Source organism: Peromyscus leucopus, chromosome 16_21 (assembly GCF_004664715.2).
Source record: "Peromyscus leucopus breed LL Stock chromosome 16_21, UCI_PerLeu_2.1, whole genome shotgun sequence".
Classification (NCBI taxonomy): Eukaryota; Metazoa; Chordata; class Mammalia; order Rodentia; family Cricetidae; genus Peromyscus; species Peromyscus leucopus.
Genome location: NC_051084.1, coordinates 52,239,463 through 52,257,450, shown reverse-complemented (window position 1 = coordinate 52,257,450; position 17,988 = coordinate 52,239,463). Strand labels below are relative to the sequence as shown.

Here is a 17,988-nt window from a genome sequence, read left to right as displayed (position 1 = left end):
CTGAAAGTTGAGATATTCCAATCAGCTTCCTTCGTAGGGTACCAAATATGTTAACAGACTGCAGAAATAATCTGAATTCTGATGAGAGCTTTGTCAAAGAACAAGTAACACTCAGTTCATAAACTTACAAGCTCAAGTTCCCAGTGCTAGTTTGCTGAAGCAGGAGCAAGAGTCAAGGGTCAAACACCTTAAGAAGTCTGGCAGGACACACGTAGTGCTCCTGTGTACTAGCATTTCCCAAGCCCCGTCCGCTCCCCTTGGAAATGCAAGCTTCTGACTCAGTGATCCCTCACAGCCTGTCCCTCACCGTGTCACTGTAACGGCAGGCACTTGATCCGCCTCGGAAACAAGTACGACAACAAAATGACTTCTGTCTTTCCAGGCTAGAAATCCCTGCCTGAGTCCTACTCACTAACCCAAGCAAACTCCATCTTCTAATGCTTAAGTCTCGCTGGCAGCAGCCAATGACAAGCCCTGTGATGTATAGATTTTGTACATCTCAAGTCTGCTCAGATTTACAAAATGAGGGAAGGAAGCTTTCTAAATGAGAAAGACTAAAACTTTTCTCTTGTAAAGCAAAATGGAGAAAACAAACTATTAAAGGAGATAAAATATCTTGAGTATCTTACTAAAGACAAAGGTATCAATAACTTAAAGACAAAAGCGATTATGGACATTTAAAAAAAAGACGACGACGACGACGAGTGCATTGCTACCATCACAGCCACTCCCCAAACAAAACCCAAAAATACTGGAGCATTAGGACAGAAAGGTCAGGGGAAAATAAAACAATTTCAAAAGATTAAGTAAAAACGATAATATAGGAACGTATATGAAAAAGAAAGAAAATGAAAGGCCAGCATCTTTTACCAGACATGAATTCAAGAAATCAAGAGTTGACCAACTAATGAAAATGAGTAAAAGTAATTTAAGAAAAACTTCCAGGGTCGAACAATAGTTTTCAGAATCAGAATCTAATCAATGCTAGCTTAACTTTAATGCATAAAATATACCAAATACCAAGATTTCATGTCATAAAATTTTTTTAAAAATAGTGGAAAAGATTCTACAAGCTTCCTACATATAGCACTGCCAATACCTCCCCCTGCACCAAAACACAAACAAAAAACAGAGAAGCGTCTTAATAAGTCAGTGAATGAAGTCATATTTTTGAATCAGTTCCTATGGTAATTAATCCTTGCTAAAGCAAATTTTTCCCCAACCATGTCCATGCAAGCAACCCTAATTAAATGCTGTGGACACACCAATAGAGACATTAAATAGAAAAAACACTAGGCAAGAAGTATTTGCAGCAGGAGTGGAAGGAATTAAGATAATAATAATAATAATAATAATAATAATAATAAAAAATAGGGGAGAGATGACTAATGTATATAATGTATACATGCATTTATGAAATTGTGAAAAAAATGTTTTTAAGTATACATATATTGTTTAAATAAAAATTTCCCTCCCAGAGTCAAAGACAATCTAATAAAACTCCCCCAACACAAGGCCTGAGAAGCCCTCTTTTGAGTTGTTAGTCAGGGTTGTCAAGGAGACTCCCAAAATATTATAGCCTATTGCTACTACCTTAGGTTACCACCCAAAAGTAGAAGGTAAGTCCCTACTGCTGAAGGTACCATGCACTTCAGACACAGGGCCCAGAGGCCCCTGAGCAGGAATGGACCTGAAAGCCTCCTCCCTGAGGACCAGCTTTCATGACATCAAAAGGTGCCATGCAAGCTTCCAAAAGAAGGAAGATGCAACCAACAGTCCTTACCCAGTTATAACAACTATGATCCACAGCAACCACCAGCACAGCACAATAATCCTAAGGATGCAGTACTGGCACATGTAACTTGACAGGAACAAACAAACAGCTCTCTAACTAGACTTAACACCTAGGTAACAAAAGGGTAACTATGTCTGGTACTAAAAACCTAGCCAACTACCCAGGGCTAGTGAAGTCATGGATCTTGCAGAACTTACAACCACCACTTTACTAAAACCAGCATCATCCTTAACTACATTCTAAGTATGTGTCCTTATAGCCACAGCTAAATGTGGCACTCACCCCTCAAACTTCTTTCTAACAGATGGAGACCGCTACAGAACAACACAACCAATCAAAATGCTATTGTAGAGCCCAGTCCCAATGGATACACCTACAAAAGAATTGCAGCACTTAAAGGCTCAGGAATCACTGCAGAAGAGAGGGAGGAAAGACTGTAAGAGCCAACGGATCTGGGAGTTTGTTCTAAGATTGCAATCCTAGTAGTATCAGAAGCTACACCCATAAAATCTCATGAACATGACTGCCTAAAAATGAGCTGAACAAGGACAGCAACAGTAGACATGCTAATATGGGAAGGGGAAAGCCCAGGAAGCCTCAATCCTACACAAAGAACTAGAGACAACTGAGAATGAGAGAAATAGTCTTCCCTAGGGAAAAGCTCACCAATTGGTTATCCACTACGAAATGGTCAGCCCTGAAAACACATACAAGTAATATTATACAGACTGAGCAGGCTGTATGTGTGTATTTAGACATACACACACAATACAATTAATGAAAAAGATGCCATGAATTTGAAAGAGATCAAGGAGGGATATATGGGAGAGTTTGGACAGAGGAATGGGAAAGGAGAAATGATGTAATTTTATTATTACAATCTAAAAAAAACGATAATTAAAAATGCTTACATCACAAAATACATTTTAAAAAACAATCTTTCAAGCCAGACATGACTAGAATACTCCTGTAATCTTAGTACTTGGAAAATGGAGTTAACAAGATAAGGAGTTCAAAGCTAGCCTTAGCTTCACAGGGTGTCTGAAATCAGCCTGGGCTGTAAGCGACCATACTGATCAGCTGGTTGGTAGGTAGATAGGTGAGGGGATGGATAAACAGATAATCTGCGTAGAATGTGTACAACCTAACATCCATGTTTTATGCATCTGATTTTCTAGCTTAACCTCTTGGGAAGGATTACCTTGTGCCATTAAACGAGGTGATTTTCTTGGTGATCTCACTGAATTGTCTTCTACTCTGTCCCTCAAATTCCTGTTAGGTAAAATCAATTCTTCTTCATCAATGGTATCATTACCACTTTCTTTAACAACTCCTTCATCCATAATATCGTCAAGACCAACAACTAGAAAGAGACAAAAACAAAAATTATTTTAAAAAATATTGGGTGTATTATAAATTTAAAAGGGAAAAAATCAAAATGTTTTAATGTGATACTGCATAGTCATAAAAATCTATGTCTATTGATAATCTATGTGATCCTGTTACTAGTAAGCACCCACATCAATTCCATTTTACAAATGTCTACCTTGTGAAGTTATTACTCAGAGAGAATTAGCAATGACCTTTTCTGATTTGATCTCAACTACTGCTCTGCTATCATCTGCTTCCCCTTGAGACTGTCATAGGCAACTACACCTGGAATACTCAGTTATCTCAATTCTACTGAGGCAGTATAAAAGTGTTCTATGTCTTGAGACATTATGCTGCATAAGTGGGAATGATATAGGTCAGTTATAGATGGTAAAATAAATAAGGAAGACCAGACAGAGAAAGAAAATCAAAGTTGTATTTCTTCCCCCAATGGTGAGGAAAGCAGTGGGTAGTTACAGTTAAACAATTAAATTACTTTCCCCTAACCAGTAAGACAAAACCATTGAACTCAGGAAGGATGGAAAAGGTCTGGGGGACACTGAAGAAAACAGTTAACAGTATTCATATTGTTACTAAGTTTATTTCTATACAGAACAAATGTCACCTTAAGAAGTCAATGTGTATAAATAATCTTAAAAGCACACTTGCTGAAATCTTGTACAAAGAATGTTACTATTTTCATTAGATGGCTTGGATGCGAATCTCTGGCAGAACCCGCACATGAAATGTGACTAGGGCATTGACCCTCTCTACTACTTTCCTCTATCTCTGAAAGGAGAGTAACAGTACCTGTCCTACCTACCTCACAGGCTTGTTGTGAGGATCAAGTGGGATGATGTATGAAAACTCACTCTGTAAACTTTAGAGTACTATACAAATGTTAGTTAGTCTCTTCATCCTAGGGGTTAGAAGGAACCTCAAGAAGTTATCTAGTCCTCATCTTTGTATCCAAGTAGAAGAACTTCAGTTAAAAGAGCTCAACAAGATAGTGGTCTATCCTAAAATTTAAAGAGAACAAAATTCTTAATAAATATATTTTCAAATAACACAATCTTTTTTGAAGAGCAATTCAGCAATCAATAGATTCACAAAACTGCTCAAACAACCCTTCCCCCAAAACCATAAAAAAAAAAAAAAAAAAAACACCACCACAGAGGAAAAGAATGAATTGAGAAGAAAATGTTGGCCAGAAAACATTCTAATCTTTGTTCAAGAAGTCATATAAACGAAATGCATATCCATGTACATTTAGACAGGGAAAAAAGACTGACAGGATACAGATGAAAATATAACATTAGCAGTAATATTAATTCTTCTCTATAAAAGGTAAGGTTCACCTTTCATCTATTTTCCCAGTATCTTAATACAAAGCATGCACTACTTTCAAAGAGTTCACAGTCTTAACCACTATGCTATGAACTACAATACACTTCAGGAAAATTAATCAGGACTCTCTTAAGACAGAATTTGGATAGAGAGAGAGGTGGGAAGTCCAGTGAGGCTATTCTATCATGAGCAAATATTTATGTTACTGCACATACTCAAAAAAGAAAAAAAAAAGTTTACAGTAAGTACTTTAAAAAGTAAATTAATATTACCTTTTCTCAATTCTATATAAAAAAATCACTTAAATTATCTATATATGCATTGGGAAGATGCATAAAAGGCACAGACTGTAACACAGACTATTACCACCAATTATCTCTAACAGTTAAGGTGGCTAAGGAAAAGATGTTATTCTAGTATCTTAATCTTTCCTATACTTTGTCAGCAAATGTCAACAATAAGCACATGCCTTAGATTGTTATTAGGAAAAAAAGTTGGGGGGAGGCGGGAGAGACGACGACAATCTTGAAGAGTAAAATTGTCTAAGAGAAAAGGCTAATTAAACTGGTTTGGGAAGATTTAGTAACTCAAATCCACAGGCTAATTAATGAGTCTTGCATATTGTGAGTGTGTGTGTGTAAATACTATAGCACAAAAGTATGCAAGTCAGAAGGCAACTTGCAGAAGTCCATTTTCTCCATCCACCAGGTAAGTCCCTGGGACTGTAAACTGAGGTCTCTAGGCTTGGCAGCAAGAACCTTTATTTGCCATAGCTAATTGGCCATTAATGGTACCTCCCATGCTATACCTCTCTACTAACCTACCTATTATACTAATATAAATGTTTTACTTGACTCAGCAAGTCTTTGAGTTAAAGTTAAATGTAATGATGAAACTGAAAGGGGATACAAAAAGAAGTACATTTAGCAGCATTACTTTTATCCTTATTTATGTTTAGGAACATAATAGTACCTAAAAATCAAATTCACTCCAAAGAAGTTAATTTAATGTATGTAAGATACAACTTGATAAAGCCAAACTGGTAAGTCCATACATATCTCACAGAGAGAGACTCCTGTCTCAAAAACAAGATTAATGGCTCCTGAAGAATAACACTAAGGCTGATCTCTGGCTTCCAAAGGCATATACTACCCCTCATACACATAAACAAACATACTTGAGAGCTGAATCATAACAGTTTTTAATTTTATTTAATTAGAAAATCAAGTGACATACCACAAGGTGAGTATAAACAGAAGAACTGTTTAAAATGTGAACTCTGTGACACTCCAATATTTAGAAGTCAGTAAATGAAGCATAAAAAGAAACAGACAAACAAGCTGGAAAAATAAAGAGATCTGAGTGAGACATATGAACCAGACAAGTGAAAAAATATTTCAAAAAAGCAGAGAGAGATCAATTAAGTTAAATGTCTTGACAGGTGAAAGAAAAGATAAATGGCCTTGATCTGGTATCATGATAGCTACTGGTGCAACCTTAGGAGTGGTAATAGTGATGCAGACTTAAAGGAGAAATATTTTGGTAGTGGGACAGAAAAGTGAAATATAGATGTTGAAAAAAGTAAATACAAAACAGTGTGTGTTGACAATGAAATTCAACAGTAAAGGCCCAGACAAAAAAGAATGTACTTCACACTTCAATTTTTCCAAGTATAGAAAGGGAAAAGAAAAGATAGGTATATTCTGCAAGCCCCACACCTATGGAAAACAGGTGTGGAAATATAACTTTAAAACACCATCCTATAACAAATTTCATGAAATGAGTAAAACAAATGACATGAAATGACTATCTAACTATGGGACATCACAAGAAAGGCTAAACACAATGCACCAAAGGGTGTTTTTTTAACCAACTAAGCAACATTATGAAACTAAGGCACATGCAAAAATACACACTGAAATTTTTCATTTCAATTTGTATTCTGCCCCATGCTTCTGAAAACATGCAGGTAAGAGACACATGTATTCACAAGTCAATTCCAAAATGCCTAATGATGAGATAAACACTCTTGAGTGGTAGCTTTTGGGAGAGGAATACAGGGAATACTTATGGGCTGCTTCATTTTATTTCTATTATTCAGGTTTTTCTTTTCTGCTAAGATAGATCATGTGGAGATCAATGTCCTAATTCATTTGAACAGCCTGACTGTTACACTCATATAAGTGAAAAGCTGTAAATGATTATAAAAATGTACGAACTCTAGGCTTGACTAAAATTACTGATTTACAGCAAATTACTTTAACAAAAAAGCTGACCAATCACCTCTTTTCATATGCTTTTGTTACAATGTACTTTACTTGCCCAAGATCTTCAAAAAGCTGGCCACTACATGTCTCCCCCAATGCGACTATTTGTCCTTGTTTTTGTATGTATGCTTTGTACAGTTATGTGCACCTACGTGCATAGGGCAGGGGAGAAGGTCAGCAGTTTTATCTTCCTTGTGCCTGTTCTACCTAGGAGACAGTGTCTCTCACTGAAGATGGAGGTAACCAAAACAACCAGTTCCACTAGAACAGCAGGACTGCAAACCCTAGGGATCCTCTTGTCTGTCTTCCCAGAACTGGGATTATTGGGGTACACCACTGCACCCTGCTTTTTAAAAAGTTTTACTGATTGATTGGGGGTGGGGGGTGTGTTGGGGGTGGGAGCCATGTGCATTGTCTGGCCCATGTGTGGAGATCTGAAGACAATTTGTAACAAAGGCTATTGGGGTCCAGCCCAATAGCCCTCTCTAAGTCCATAGGAGAATCTACAAAAGCTGGAGAGCTAATCTTAGGAATAGTAAAGAATCTATGCACACCGTGCTCTTTCAGTCCATCACTTTATTGTTCTAAGTTAATTCTAAATCTACAGCTTCTTTTCACCTCTCTCCTACATTTTATGACTCAAGGAGGGGTGGCTTGTAAAAGCCTCAGTGAACTCTTAAAGGGAACAGGTTAAATGAGAGGGAGTGAGACCTTGAATCAATTAAAATCTAAGAAGGGAAAAAAGGAGAATTCGTGTGTGTAATACTGCATTCCTAAGCGTGGTTAGATAATGAGCTTATTAGTAAATCAAGGTGAAAGGAAAGGGAGTTAGGAATTTGTTAGTGTGAGGTTAACTTGGGGCAGCACTTTCCTATCTGCAGGTGAGGTGAGCCCAGAGCACACTTGTTCTCTATCTATTTAAACACTGTGAATCAAACAAACTAGACGTGTTGTAAATCTGTGTCTTTGGGTGTCTGAGAATGTCTCAAATGAGATACTTTTGCCTCCAGTGAGATACATTTGGTCACTTAACACTGACCAAATGCCTGTCAATGAAGATAACTGCAGGAAGGCAGACCTCTAAGTTTATACTGGAGAAAGGAACAAAGACCTGGTTGTGGAAACAGGTTTTGCCTGTGTGACCGTCTTCACACATAGCTGGGGGATATTATCCAAATACCCCAAATGTATAGGGGAAGTTGTGCCCAATAAATGATCAATCACACTGTTAGAAGTTCTTGAGAAAACAATCAGATGGGAAGGTTACAATAGCACACAAGAAAGTCACTGCAGGAAACAGCTAATAAAAACCAGTATAATCAAAACTCCTTGAGTTTTGGCTTCAACCTCCGCTAATTTTGGCTCTAATGGGTCAGCCTTGTCAGTGCCAGCTGAGTTCCTGCTTCACATTTCTGTGGCTCGTAGCAAATTTGCAATAAGCTGTTCTCTCTTCCTAACAACGTGGGTTCCAAGGATCAAACTCAGGCAGTCAACATTGGTAGCATGCATCTGTATCCGTTGAGCCACCTCACCAGCCCAAACCTGGTTTTTTATGTAAATTCTGTGGATCTGTGGTGGTTTGAATGAGAAAGCATCCCATGGCTCCTGCACTTTTAAGGATTGCGGTGCTAGATGATGGTGCTATTTGGAGGTGTTTTGGAGGGGTGCCTTGCTGCTGGAAGTATGTCACCAGAGGCAAGTTTTGAGGATTTAGACTCTGGCCACATTCAGCTTGCTCTGTTTTGTGCTTATGTTTGAAAGTGTGAAATCTCAGCTTCTGTTCCTGCCACAGTGTCTGCCATTTCCTTAACATGATGTATCCTTATCCCTCTGAAACAGTAAGACTAAGTAAACTCTTCCTTCTTTAAGGTGCCTAGGTCATGATGTTTTACCATAGCAACAGAAAGATTACAGGATCAAAAATACTGGATCAGGGGCTGGAGAGATGGTTCAGTGGTTAAAAGCACTGACTGCTCTTCCAGAGGACCCGGGTTCAATTCCCAACACCCCCATGGCAGCCAACAACTGTCTGTAACTCCAAGATCTGATACCCTCACACAGACGTGCATGCAGGAAAAACAACAAATAAATAAAAATGAATAATTTAAAAAAAATAAAAAAATAAACTGTTTATTAAAAAAAAATACTGGATCAGGCAGGTCTTCATGCTTGCATGGAAGCATGCTACCAAATGACCCACTTCCACAGCCTCCAAATGCTGCTCTTCTTAATAGAACACACTCAAACCACGTCTTTCACTATGTAAGAAAAAACTATACAGAATAGATTTTCAGGTGGACCGAGGAGCAGGTGGGGTCGAGAAGTGGGGGGGGGGGCATTTTGGAGACAAGGTGAAAACTTAGTGCAATGGGAACTCCATGGAATCTACAAAAGTAACCCTAGCAAAGACTCCTAGTAATGGGGGACACAGAGTCTGAACTGGCCATTTAAGGTAACCAGGCAAGGCACCAAGTGGAGGGATTTGAACACCAAACCAGGCACAAAACCTTTGACCTAGTTTGTCCTGCCTGCAGTGTTCTGGGACTGGTTATGGAAGAGATCACAGAGACTTTTTCCAGCAAATGATGGGAGCAGAAGCAGAGTCCCACAGCCAAACATTAGGCAGAGTATGGGGAGTCCTGCGGAGGAGAAGGATCGGAGGAACCAGAAGGGTCAGGGACACCATGAGAAAACAACCCACAGAATGAACTGACTGACTGGAACCCACGAGGACTTGGAGAGATCAGGGAGCCCGTAGGGGTCTGACCTAGGTCCTCTACATACATGTTATGGCCAAGTATGGGCAAGTTATGGCTTAGTGTTTGTGGAATTCCAAAGAGTGGAAGCTAGGGCTGTCTCTGACTCTTTTGCCTACTTGTGGGATCCTTTTTCTCCTATTGGGTTGCCTCGTCCAGCCATGATGTGATGTCTAATCTTACTGTAGTTTGTTATGGTGTTTAATTGATGTCCCTGGAAGGCCTACCCTTTTCTGAGGGAACTGAAGTCAGGATGTAACATATGAGAGGAAAAAAAGGAAAAGGAAAAGAAAGAAAGGAAGGAAGAGGGAGGGAGGGAGGAAGGGAGAGGGAGAGACACAACTGTATAATCTCTTATTATCTTACAATAATAAGCTCCATGAGGGCAGGAACTTGCATCAACTATCACTGCACCCCTAGTACTTTAAACAACAGCACATGACAGGTATATAGCATTTTTTAAAAGAGTGAGCGGCTGGGCAGTGGTGGTGCACGTCTTTAATCCCAGCACTCGGGAGGCTGAGGCAGGTAGATCTCTGTAAGTTCGAGGCCAGCCTGGTCTACAAAGCAAGTTCCAGGAAAGGCACAAAGCTACCCAGAGAAACCCTGTCTTGAAAAAACAAAAAACAAAACAAAACAAACAAAAAAAAGAGTGAGCGTATAGTATCAACCCCTTTTAAGTCAAAGCAAACTTTAATTGCTTAGATAGAATTTCCAACCATGCAATATATTGCTAATGCTTGGAATGTTATGTAATCAGACTCATGCTACCATAAAATAGGAATAGGCTTTTAAATTTAAAAACTCAGCCCTCTTGTTGAAACATAAATCATTTTTATTCATTGAGTGTCTCATTTCAATGAGTCAGTTCTCAGACTCTGTTCTGTAATTGCTGTAGCTTGGATCATAGATGGTTCCCTACAGTACATGTGTCAGACTTGGTCTCCAGGAAGGCTCTAATGGGAGGCAGTAGAAACTTGAAGAGGTGGAGCCTGGTGGAAGGTCTTCAGGTAATTCTGAATGTGTTCTTGAAAGGTGTTTGGGGATGAAGGCCCCCTCCTCACCCTACTCCTTCCCAACCATGAACAGAGCTCTTCTTTTACTACAGCACACACTCTAACCACGATACACTGCTTCTCCAGATCTGAAAGTAAAGGATCAACTGACTGTGGCCTCAAACTGACAAAACTGTTAAGCAAAATAAAGTTTCTCTGTGTTATTTGGTTACCTAAGATACTTGCCATAGTGATGAAAAGTGTACCATAACATAAACAAAAAACAAAGACAAACAAGAAAGGCTTCAACTTCCTAAAGAAATGTATTCTTCCCCTAGGAAATAAAGGCTGAGCACTGAAGACCACCCCAGGAAAGAACTTTGGTGGTTGTATACACACACAGCTAAATAAAATATAGAATCCATGAGGGTAAAAATTTGTGCTTATGCCTTCTGATATAGTGTCAATGTACAAACAGCTGCAGAAGCATGCACTGTTCAATCTTAAGGACTAATGGGCACAAAACATCACAGATACCAATTAGCTACCTCAAGAACTTAGAACCTTCATGTTCAACTAGACTTAGTCAACTCAACTTAATACAAATAAAATACCTCTACTAAATTATAAAAGTGTTGAGTAGTCCTTCATAGAGCACAGAGTTAAGATGCTAAAAGTTTAGAAACACATATTAGAAGGCATAGACACATGAGGGGGAAAAAATGACAAAGAGCTGCTCTCAAAAACAAAACAAAACAAAACAAAACACAATTACTATTTTTTAAAAATGGATGTCTAGAAACTAAATCCACTTTAAAACTACAACTGAAAGACTAAAGACAGGAGCCTTGACAGAAAACAATTCCAAGTCTACATTAAAATTGGAGCATGTGGGAAACGTGTTAGAAAGTGGAAAGCAAGAAGATCCTGATAAGTGCAATAAATATACTGATAAATATGCATGGGCATGGGCCATAGCTTCATGAAGAATAGGTAAGTTATTCAATATATTTAGTTGTGAAGCAACTGTACATACACATCTTGTACCATCCATTCCATAGGTTTAGAAGTCAGTATTTCTTGATAACTTTAGTACTTTCTCTGACTTTTTATGTATACTGCAATAATAATCCTATCTAGTTCATTTCAGTAAAGATGCTCAATTCCATAGTTTTAAATGCATACAACTTACTTTTATTCTACATAATTCTATTCATCTCTGTTTCCTGGCCTCTCAGCTAGATAAATGGATGGAATATAAAAGATGCTTGAGGTTCTAAACTATTAAAAAGATGAAAAATGTATCATTCAAGAATTATTCTCTTCCTCAAGTATATTTGTCTCAAGCCCAACTGAGGGACCAGAAGCCTTGCTTACTAAAACAGTAGTTGACAATATCATTAGTAAGGGCTGATGCAAAAGCACTGAGGATATAGCTTGGTGGTAGAACACCTGCTTCACATGTATAAGGACATGGGTTTTATCCCCAGCACCACTACCATGGCGGGGGAAGAGGGGATGTATTTTCTAAAACAACAGTTAAAAGCAAAATTTTCAATATACTGCTTCATAAATGAAGAGCTATTTATTGTAACATAAGTTTTTAATCCCCAGTTTTATTTATATGGAATAATTATTTTCTAAATTGTCACAAAAGCATTTCCTTATCAAAGCCAATGAACACTATTTATTCACTAATCCAGGTCAACTGTCACCACTGTGCATCAAATCTGTTTTATTGACTGGTCCTAATGCTAGAAAATATTTTTGAGCAAATCTTATTGCCAATTTAATTTTCAAGCTAACCTCTTTTTATGTATTTAACTTTATTTTGGGGACACTGCATAATAGGAAATCTTTCATAATGAAATTGACAGTAACCATAGCTCAAACAGAGAAAAAAAATGGCTGCAGCCAAAGTGAACACAAAAATCCTCAGATTTTTAAAATAATCAGAAAGTCAAAAGACACTTTAAAAAGTACTGCCTCTACAACAGTAACACACATACAACTAGACATTCATCTCAAAACAGTATTAGACATATATCTTACTGACTACTCGTGAGATCATTTGTATATAAGAGAGAAAAGGAACTTGGAACATCAAAACCAAGTTTGGTGATGTATGCCTATAAAAACAAGTACTCAAATGGAGCAAAGGATCACGTAACCACAGATCCACAGACTCCTTGTGACAATCAAAAGGGATAATCGTAGCCCCTCCAAGAAATCGGATATAACTACTAACTACTTCACCAACATAAGCTCTGAAACTGCTAATTAAATGCCAGCTTTCCCCCTTTCAGCAGTCTCACTCACAGGAATTGTCTACTACCTTGCAGGTAATGGGACAAATTTAATTTCACTAAAGAACGCCAACAAATAAACATGAATTAAAGTAACCAGAAAATAACCAATGGTTACAATTGATGCCAACAAGCATTGCCAATGGATACATGAAACCCACTAATGGAAAGCCTGATGAGAAACTGAGCATTTCAGGTTGGCAAAGTTATCTTAAGTCCTAAGAGACTTATCTCTTACTACCTTAACCTGGGAATCAAACTCAACATTTAAGAGTTCACATGCAACCATAATAAGAGTTCTGACATTATACAGTATTAACTGCAAAGCTTCACCTAATAAGAATTCTTGTAAATATGTTTAACCTTAACTCTAATCAAACTTTTAATTCACACTTCCAATGTGGAGGAAGTAAAGGAACAGACAAACAAGCCAGGTGACCTTATCAATAATTTAAAAATACCTGTAATTTGGCTCATTCTTGGAATAGGAAGTCTTACTATTTCTTCAAAAAGTATCAATTTGAAGACTAGCTATGGATGTAGTAGCTCAGATGATAGAGTTCTTGCCTAGAATACACAAAGCTCTAGGTTTGATTACCAGCAACATGGAGCATGTTCTACTAGGATTTGGAAGGTGGAAGATTATCAGAAGTTCAAGGCCATCCTCAACTACAAAGGGAGTTAAAGGCCAGCCTAGGCTTGCCTCAAGAACAGGGGGAAAAGGTCATCAATGGGAAAGAGTGACATCAGAAACATTATACCTACACCCTGATTTTAAAAAACCAGATGAAATGTCTAACTTGGGGGCAAATAGTACATTTGATTCTGGATAGGTAACTAGGTAATATTATATAACCATCTAGGTGTAGGTATAGAGTAATTGTGCTTAAGCCCTTTCTGTGGAGGTAGCTCATGGCTGGAATGGATAAACTAACAAATTTCTTACATGAGTAAAGCAGGTAGAACCAAATAGTAACAATGCTGAATCCCAATGGAAGGCACATGTTTGAGTACACACTGTATTATCATTATTGTTATTGTGAAAATTCCAAAATATAAAATTAAATTTATAATGAAAAAAACTTATTTTTTAAAAACTAAAGGGTATCTTTACCCAGATATCTAAATGGGATATACTTGATTTCCAGTCCATTTTATTCTAAAACACATTTAAAATGTCTTTTTAAAGATACCCAAGTAGGTATATTTTAAAAGTTGAAAAGCTAAACAAAAGAAAAATAACTTAACTAACATGAAGCCAGATTTGGTGATATATGCCTGTAATCCTAGCATTTCCACTGCAAGATGGAAAGATGAGTGACAAGCATCAGCTAACAGCTCACGTGCCAGTGAGCTCAGAGTCTGGAAGCAGCAGAAACAGGTTCCCAAGTTGTTCTCTGACCTTTACAGGTATACTCTGGCACAGATGTACCTACACTCATATACTCAGTAACTTTAATTAAAATTTTAAAAAGACACAAGAACAACAAAAACTTAACATGGGGAAGGGATAATGCTCCCATGCAGAATGAGGTGGAAACATGTACCTTCACCAAGAGTTCCTCATTTTGTAAGGTGTACAAATCAACATGTTGGGGTGTGTGCAATCCCAGCACTTGGGAGGCTGAGGGAGGAAGACTGCACGCCTTTGAGGCCATTCTGGTCTACAGAGCAGGAGAGGTCCTGTCTCATAAAGGGAAGGGAGCATGTCATGCAGGCAGAATAAATGGCTCAGTAAGGTAAAGTCCTTCCTCCAAGCCTGATCACCAGAGTTCAATCCGTGGAACACTTATGATGCAAGAACAGAAGCAACTCCTAAAAGTTTTTTCTCCAGCCTCCACATGCACAGTATGCATGCGCACGACAGTGTGTGTGTGTGTCTGTAAATAAACTTTTTAAAGTCAATGTCAAGTATTTAGCAAAATTTAGAGGGATAATATATGAAGCCAGTATATTAAAATCATACTCTAAATAATGTCATTTTTAATACAATGTATTTTATTTATAATTCTGTGCATGCACTGTATGTCTGTGTAGGGAACTTTACATCCCCTGGAGCTGAATTTACAGGCAGTTACAAGTGGCCTGACATGAGCGCTAGAATTCAACTCGGGTCCTTTATGAGCAAGTTCTCTTAACTGCTGAGCCAACTCTCTACTATACAGAAGTTTTAAAAGTATACACAAGCAGCTGTTTTTGTTCCCCCGAGAAAGTATCTGCAAGTAGATAATCAATGACCTAGAAAAAAAACTTGTATTAACTTACCTAAAATGTAAAACAAAATTAACTTTACCAATATTCATTCAAACTAAAACTAGCATCCTTGGTGGATTAGTCTCAGCCATAACATATCCTGATGAGAGACTCTATGAATCAGAACTTCCTAGAAGAGAGAAATTGATACCTAAAAATATGTTTGCCTTCAGTGTTCTGCATTACAGTGTTATTAATATACAGTTCTCTATAGTTTAAAACCTTAAACCAGTAGACTGCTTGCAGTAATAGAATGAAGTGACTATAAAGATATATCACATCAAGTTTCTGTATTAATTCACAGCAAGAGCTTTAAAAGTTATTACATTTAAAGATGAGTTAAACATTTTGTTTTACAAAGCAAGCTAAGTGTTTTACAAATAAGACAGGTATTACAAATATAATGGCCTCTTCTATTATGAAAAGGTCTAAGCAGTGAGTCATATTAAAAAATGAATACCCTTAGTCTGTCTCTTCCATAAAGATGACATTTTAGTAATACATAGCAAACAGGGTATTATAGTGAATGCCTATACTCCCCCCAACAGCCTGAGAGGCAGAAGAATCAGGAATTCAAGATCACGAGGCTACCTAGTGAATTCAAGGCCATTTTAGGCTACATGAAACCCTGACCAAAAAAAAAAAAAAAAAAAAAAACACAAGTGGGATTAAAGAGATGGCTCAGCAGCTAAAAGAACTGGCTGCACCACCAGTGCCCCTGGGTTTGGTTCCCAGCACCACATGGTAGCTCACAACCAAGGGATCAGCACCCTCCTCTGGTCTCTGGGGGCACAGTGTGCTTACATTCAGCAAAAGCACCCATCCACATAAAATTAAAACAAACAAAAAAAAAAAAAAAAAAAAGTGGAGAGTAACCAAGGAAGATACTTGACATGCACATGGTCTCTCTTCCTACACACACACACACACACACACACACACACACACACACACACACGTACACACATACCGACCTCCCACACTGACATATCCACAAAGAATGAAGCCTCAAATAAGCAAGCAGTAATGTTGACACCCACCTTCAAACCTTTAACACCTTTAAACACTACAATAATTTGTTTTCTCCCTAAATCATAACAAATGATGATGGATACTTATGATCCATCAAGGAAATGAAAAATAGAACCAGCATAGAAAGTCTTAGACAAGTGAAGCCGGGTTAGCTCGGAAAATAAGCCAAGTATCCCAAACACTTTGGGTGATATACAAGTGTGAAGAGGCATCAGTACATACCTGAATGACAGGTATGCTTGAAATTACTAATGACTGCTCAGGATCACTCAGCTAATCTTTTGGAGCTAGGTACATATCACTCATAGAGATTGCATTAGCCACCCAATCCACCTTACTACAGATGTGAGTACTAGCTAGGCTGTGACCCACAAGATCTCCAATGTCAAATGTAGTTGTTTTCACTCTCAGGTGAACCTAGCCCTATCTAAAACTGTAATCAAATATTCTGGGTCCACATAAGCCAGTAAGTCGGACCCTAGAAAAGAGCAAAGGCTGGACAATGGGGTTTCTGGAGTCAGCAGGAAGGCATCAAGAACAAAGAAAATGAGGCAGAGACAAGGCCCTGAAACAAGACTCTCCCTCCAGGCCGCTGGAGCTGCCAGTATCCATATCACTTTATCTTTAGTCAGAACTCTTCTGCTCAGAATCCTTAAGATGTAACACTTAAAGATTTTTATTATTCGTTGTTCTTGACAGAAAAAAGTTCATTATGGAATTATTTAGACCAAGATAAATACAAGTTCAGAAAAACATCTCATGAATCCCTCATATGAAACAGCCAACAAGGGCAGAGAACTAGCTCAGCAGATGAAAGCACGTAAGCTGCAACCCTGACACCAGAGTTCGGTGCTCAGAACCCACGACAAGGCTAAAGGAGAGAACTGACACTACAGTCTTCTTCAACACAACTGTGCACCGTGGTACACATCCATATCACACACACACTCACACCCACTGGGTTTCCTGGTGGCTTTATCCAGCAGGTCTGCATAAAGAGGACAGTTGGACCACAGGCCTGAGTGCAGGTGTTCGGAAGGGTCTACACTTGGCTGTACTGAGCAAGGGGGAGGTCTTTGCTCCGCCCCTTGGCATTGTGATAAAAAGCCCTTTGGAATAAAGTTCTGGGCAGACAGGTTCAGACCCAGGCCCTCCCGAGGCTATCATGTGTTTTCTGTCTTTCCTCTCATCGTCTAGGTATCTCTTTCAAGCTAATATTTCTCACTTCTCCCTACTCAAGAGTACCCTGGGTCATAAAAGTGGCGGCTGGTCCACCACAACCCACAATGATAAAAACCAAAGTAAGAAAGAAAATCATAAACTGCTCACTGCTCTGCCTAAGAATGCCCATCACCTACATACATGAACACGGGTTCCAGATTCTTTTACTGTTCTTCCTGGGGAGTAGTTTTATTTAGAAGAGGTAGGTTTTTTATTTGTGTGGTTTTTGGTTTTTGTTTTACTATGAAGGCCAGGGTGGCCTCTAACTTGCAGCAATCCTCCTGCCTCAGCCACCAGAGTGATAAGATAACAAGCACCAAGTTCTGTGCCCATAAAACTTTTTATCTTTATTACATTTATTTATCTTGGGGGGGGTGGGTGCAAGTAAAGGTCAAAGGACAACTTGTGGGAGTCTGTTCTTTCCTACCACATACGTTCATTCCATGGATTGAATTCAGGTCATTAGGCTTGATCAGTGAGTATCTTTACCCATGAGCTCTCACTAACCCCCATAAATGTTATAAATGTTATAATTTCCACATGAAAGTGTATAAATATAAAATTATATAAAATTACCAAACGAGTTAGAACATTCTCTCATACTATAAGCAATTATGATAAACTTACTTAAAATCTAAGTTGAGA

General features: G+C 38.3%; 1 protein-coding gene across 8 annotated transcripts in view; it reads right to left on the bottom strand.

The window, feature by feature from the left end:
* Phf3 (PHD finger protein 3) overlaps positions 1-17,988 on the bottom strand; it is a 77,673-nt gene that overhangs the window by 41,148 nt on the left and 18,537 nt on the right. For 3 of the 8 annotated variants that reach the window (XM_028865395.2, XM_028865400.2, XM_028865396.2), the window contains one exon: positions 2,997-3,158. The exons of 2 other annotated variants lie outside the window; for them this stretch is intronic. In XM_028865395.2, coding sequence (XP_028721228.1) covers positions 2,997-3,158 — 162 coding nt within the window. Of the gene's footprint in view, positions 1-2,996; positions 3,159-3,989; positions 4,186-5,749; positions 5,851-17,988 lie in introns of those variants that run through there. 3 more of the 8 variants (XM_037199707.1, XM_028865398.2, XM_037199709.1) reach the window with 3 other exon arrangements.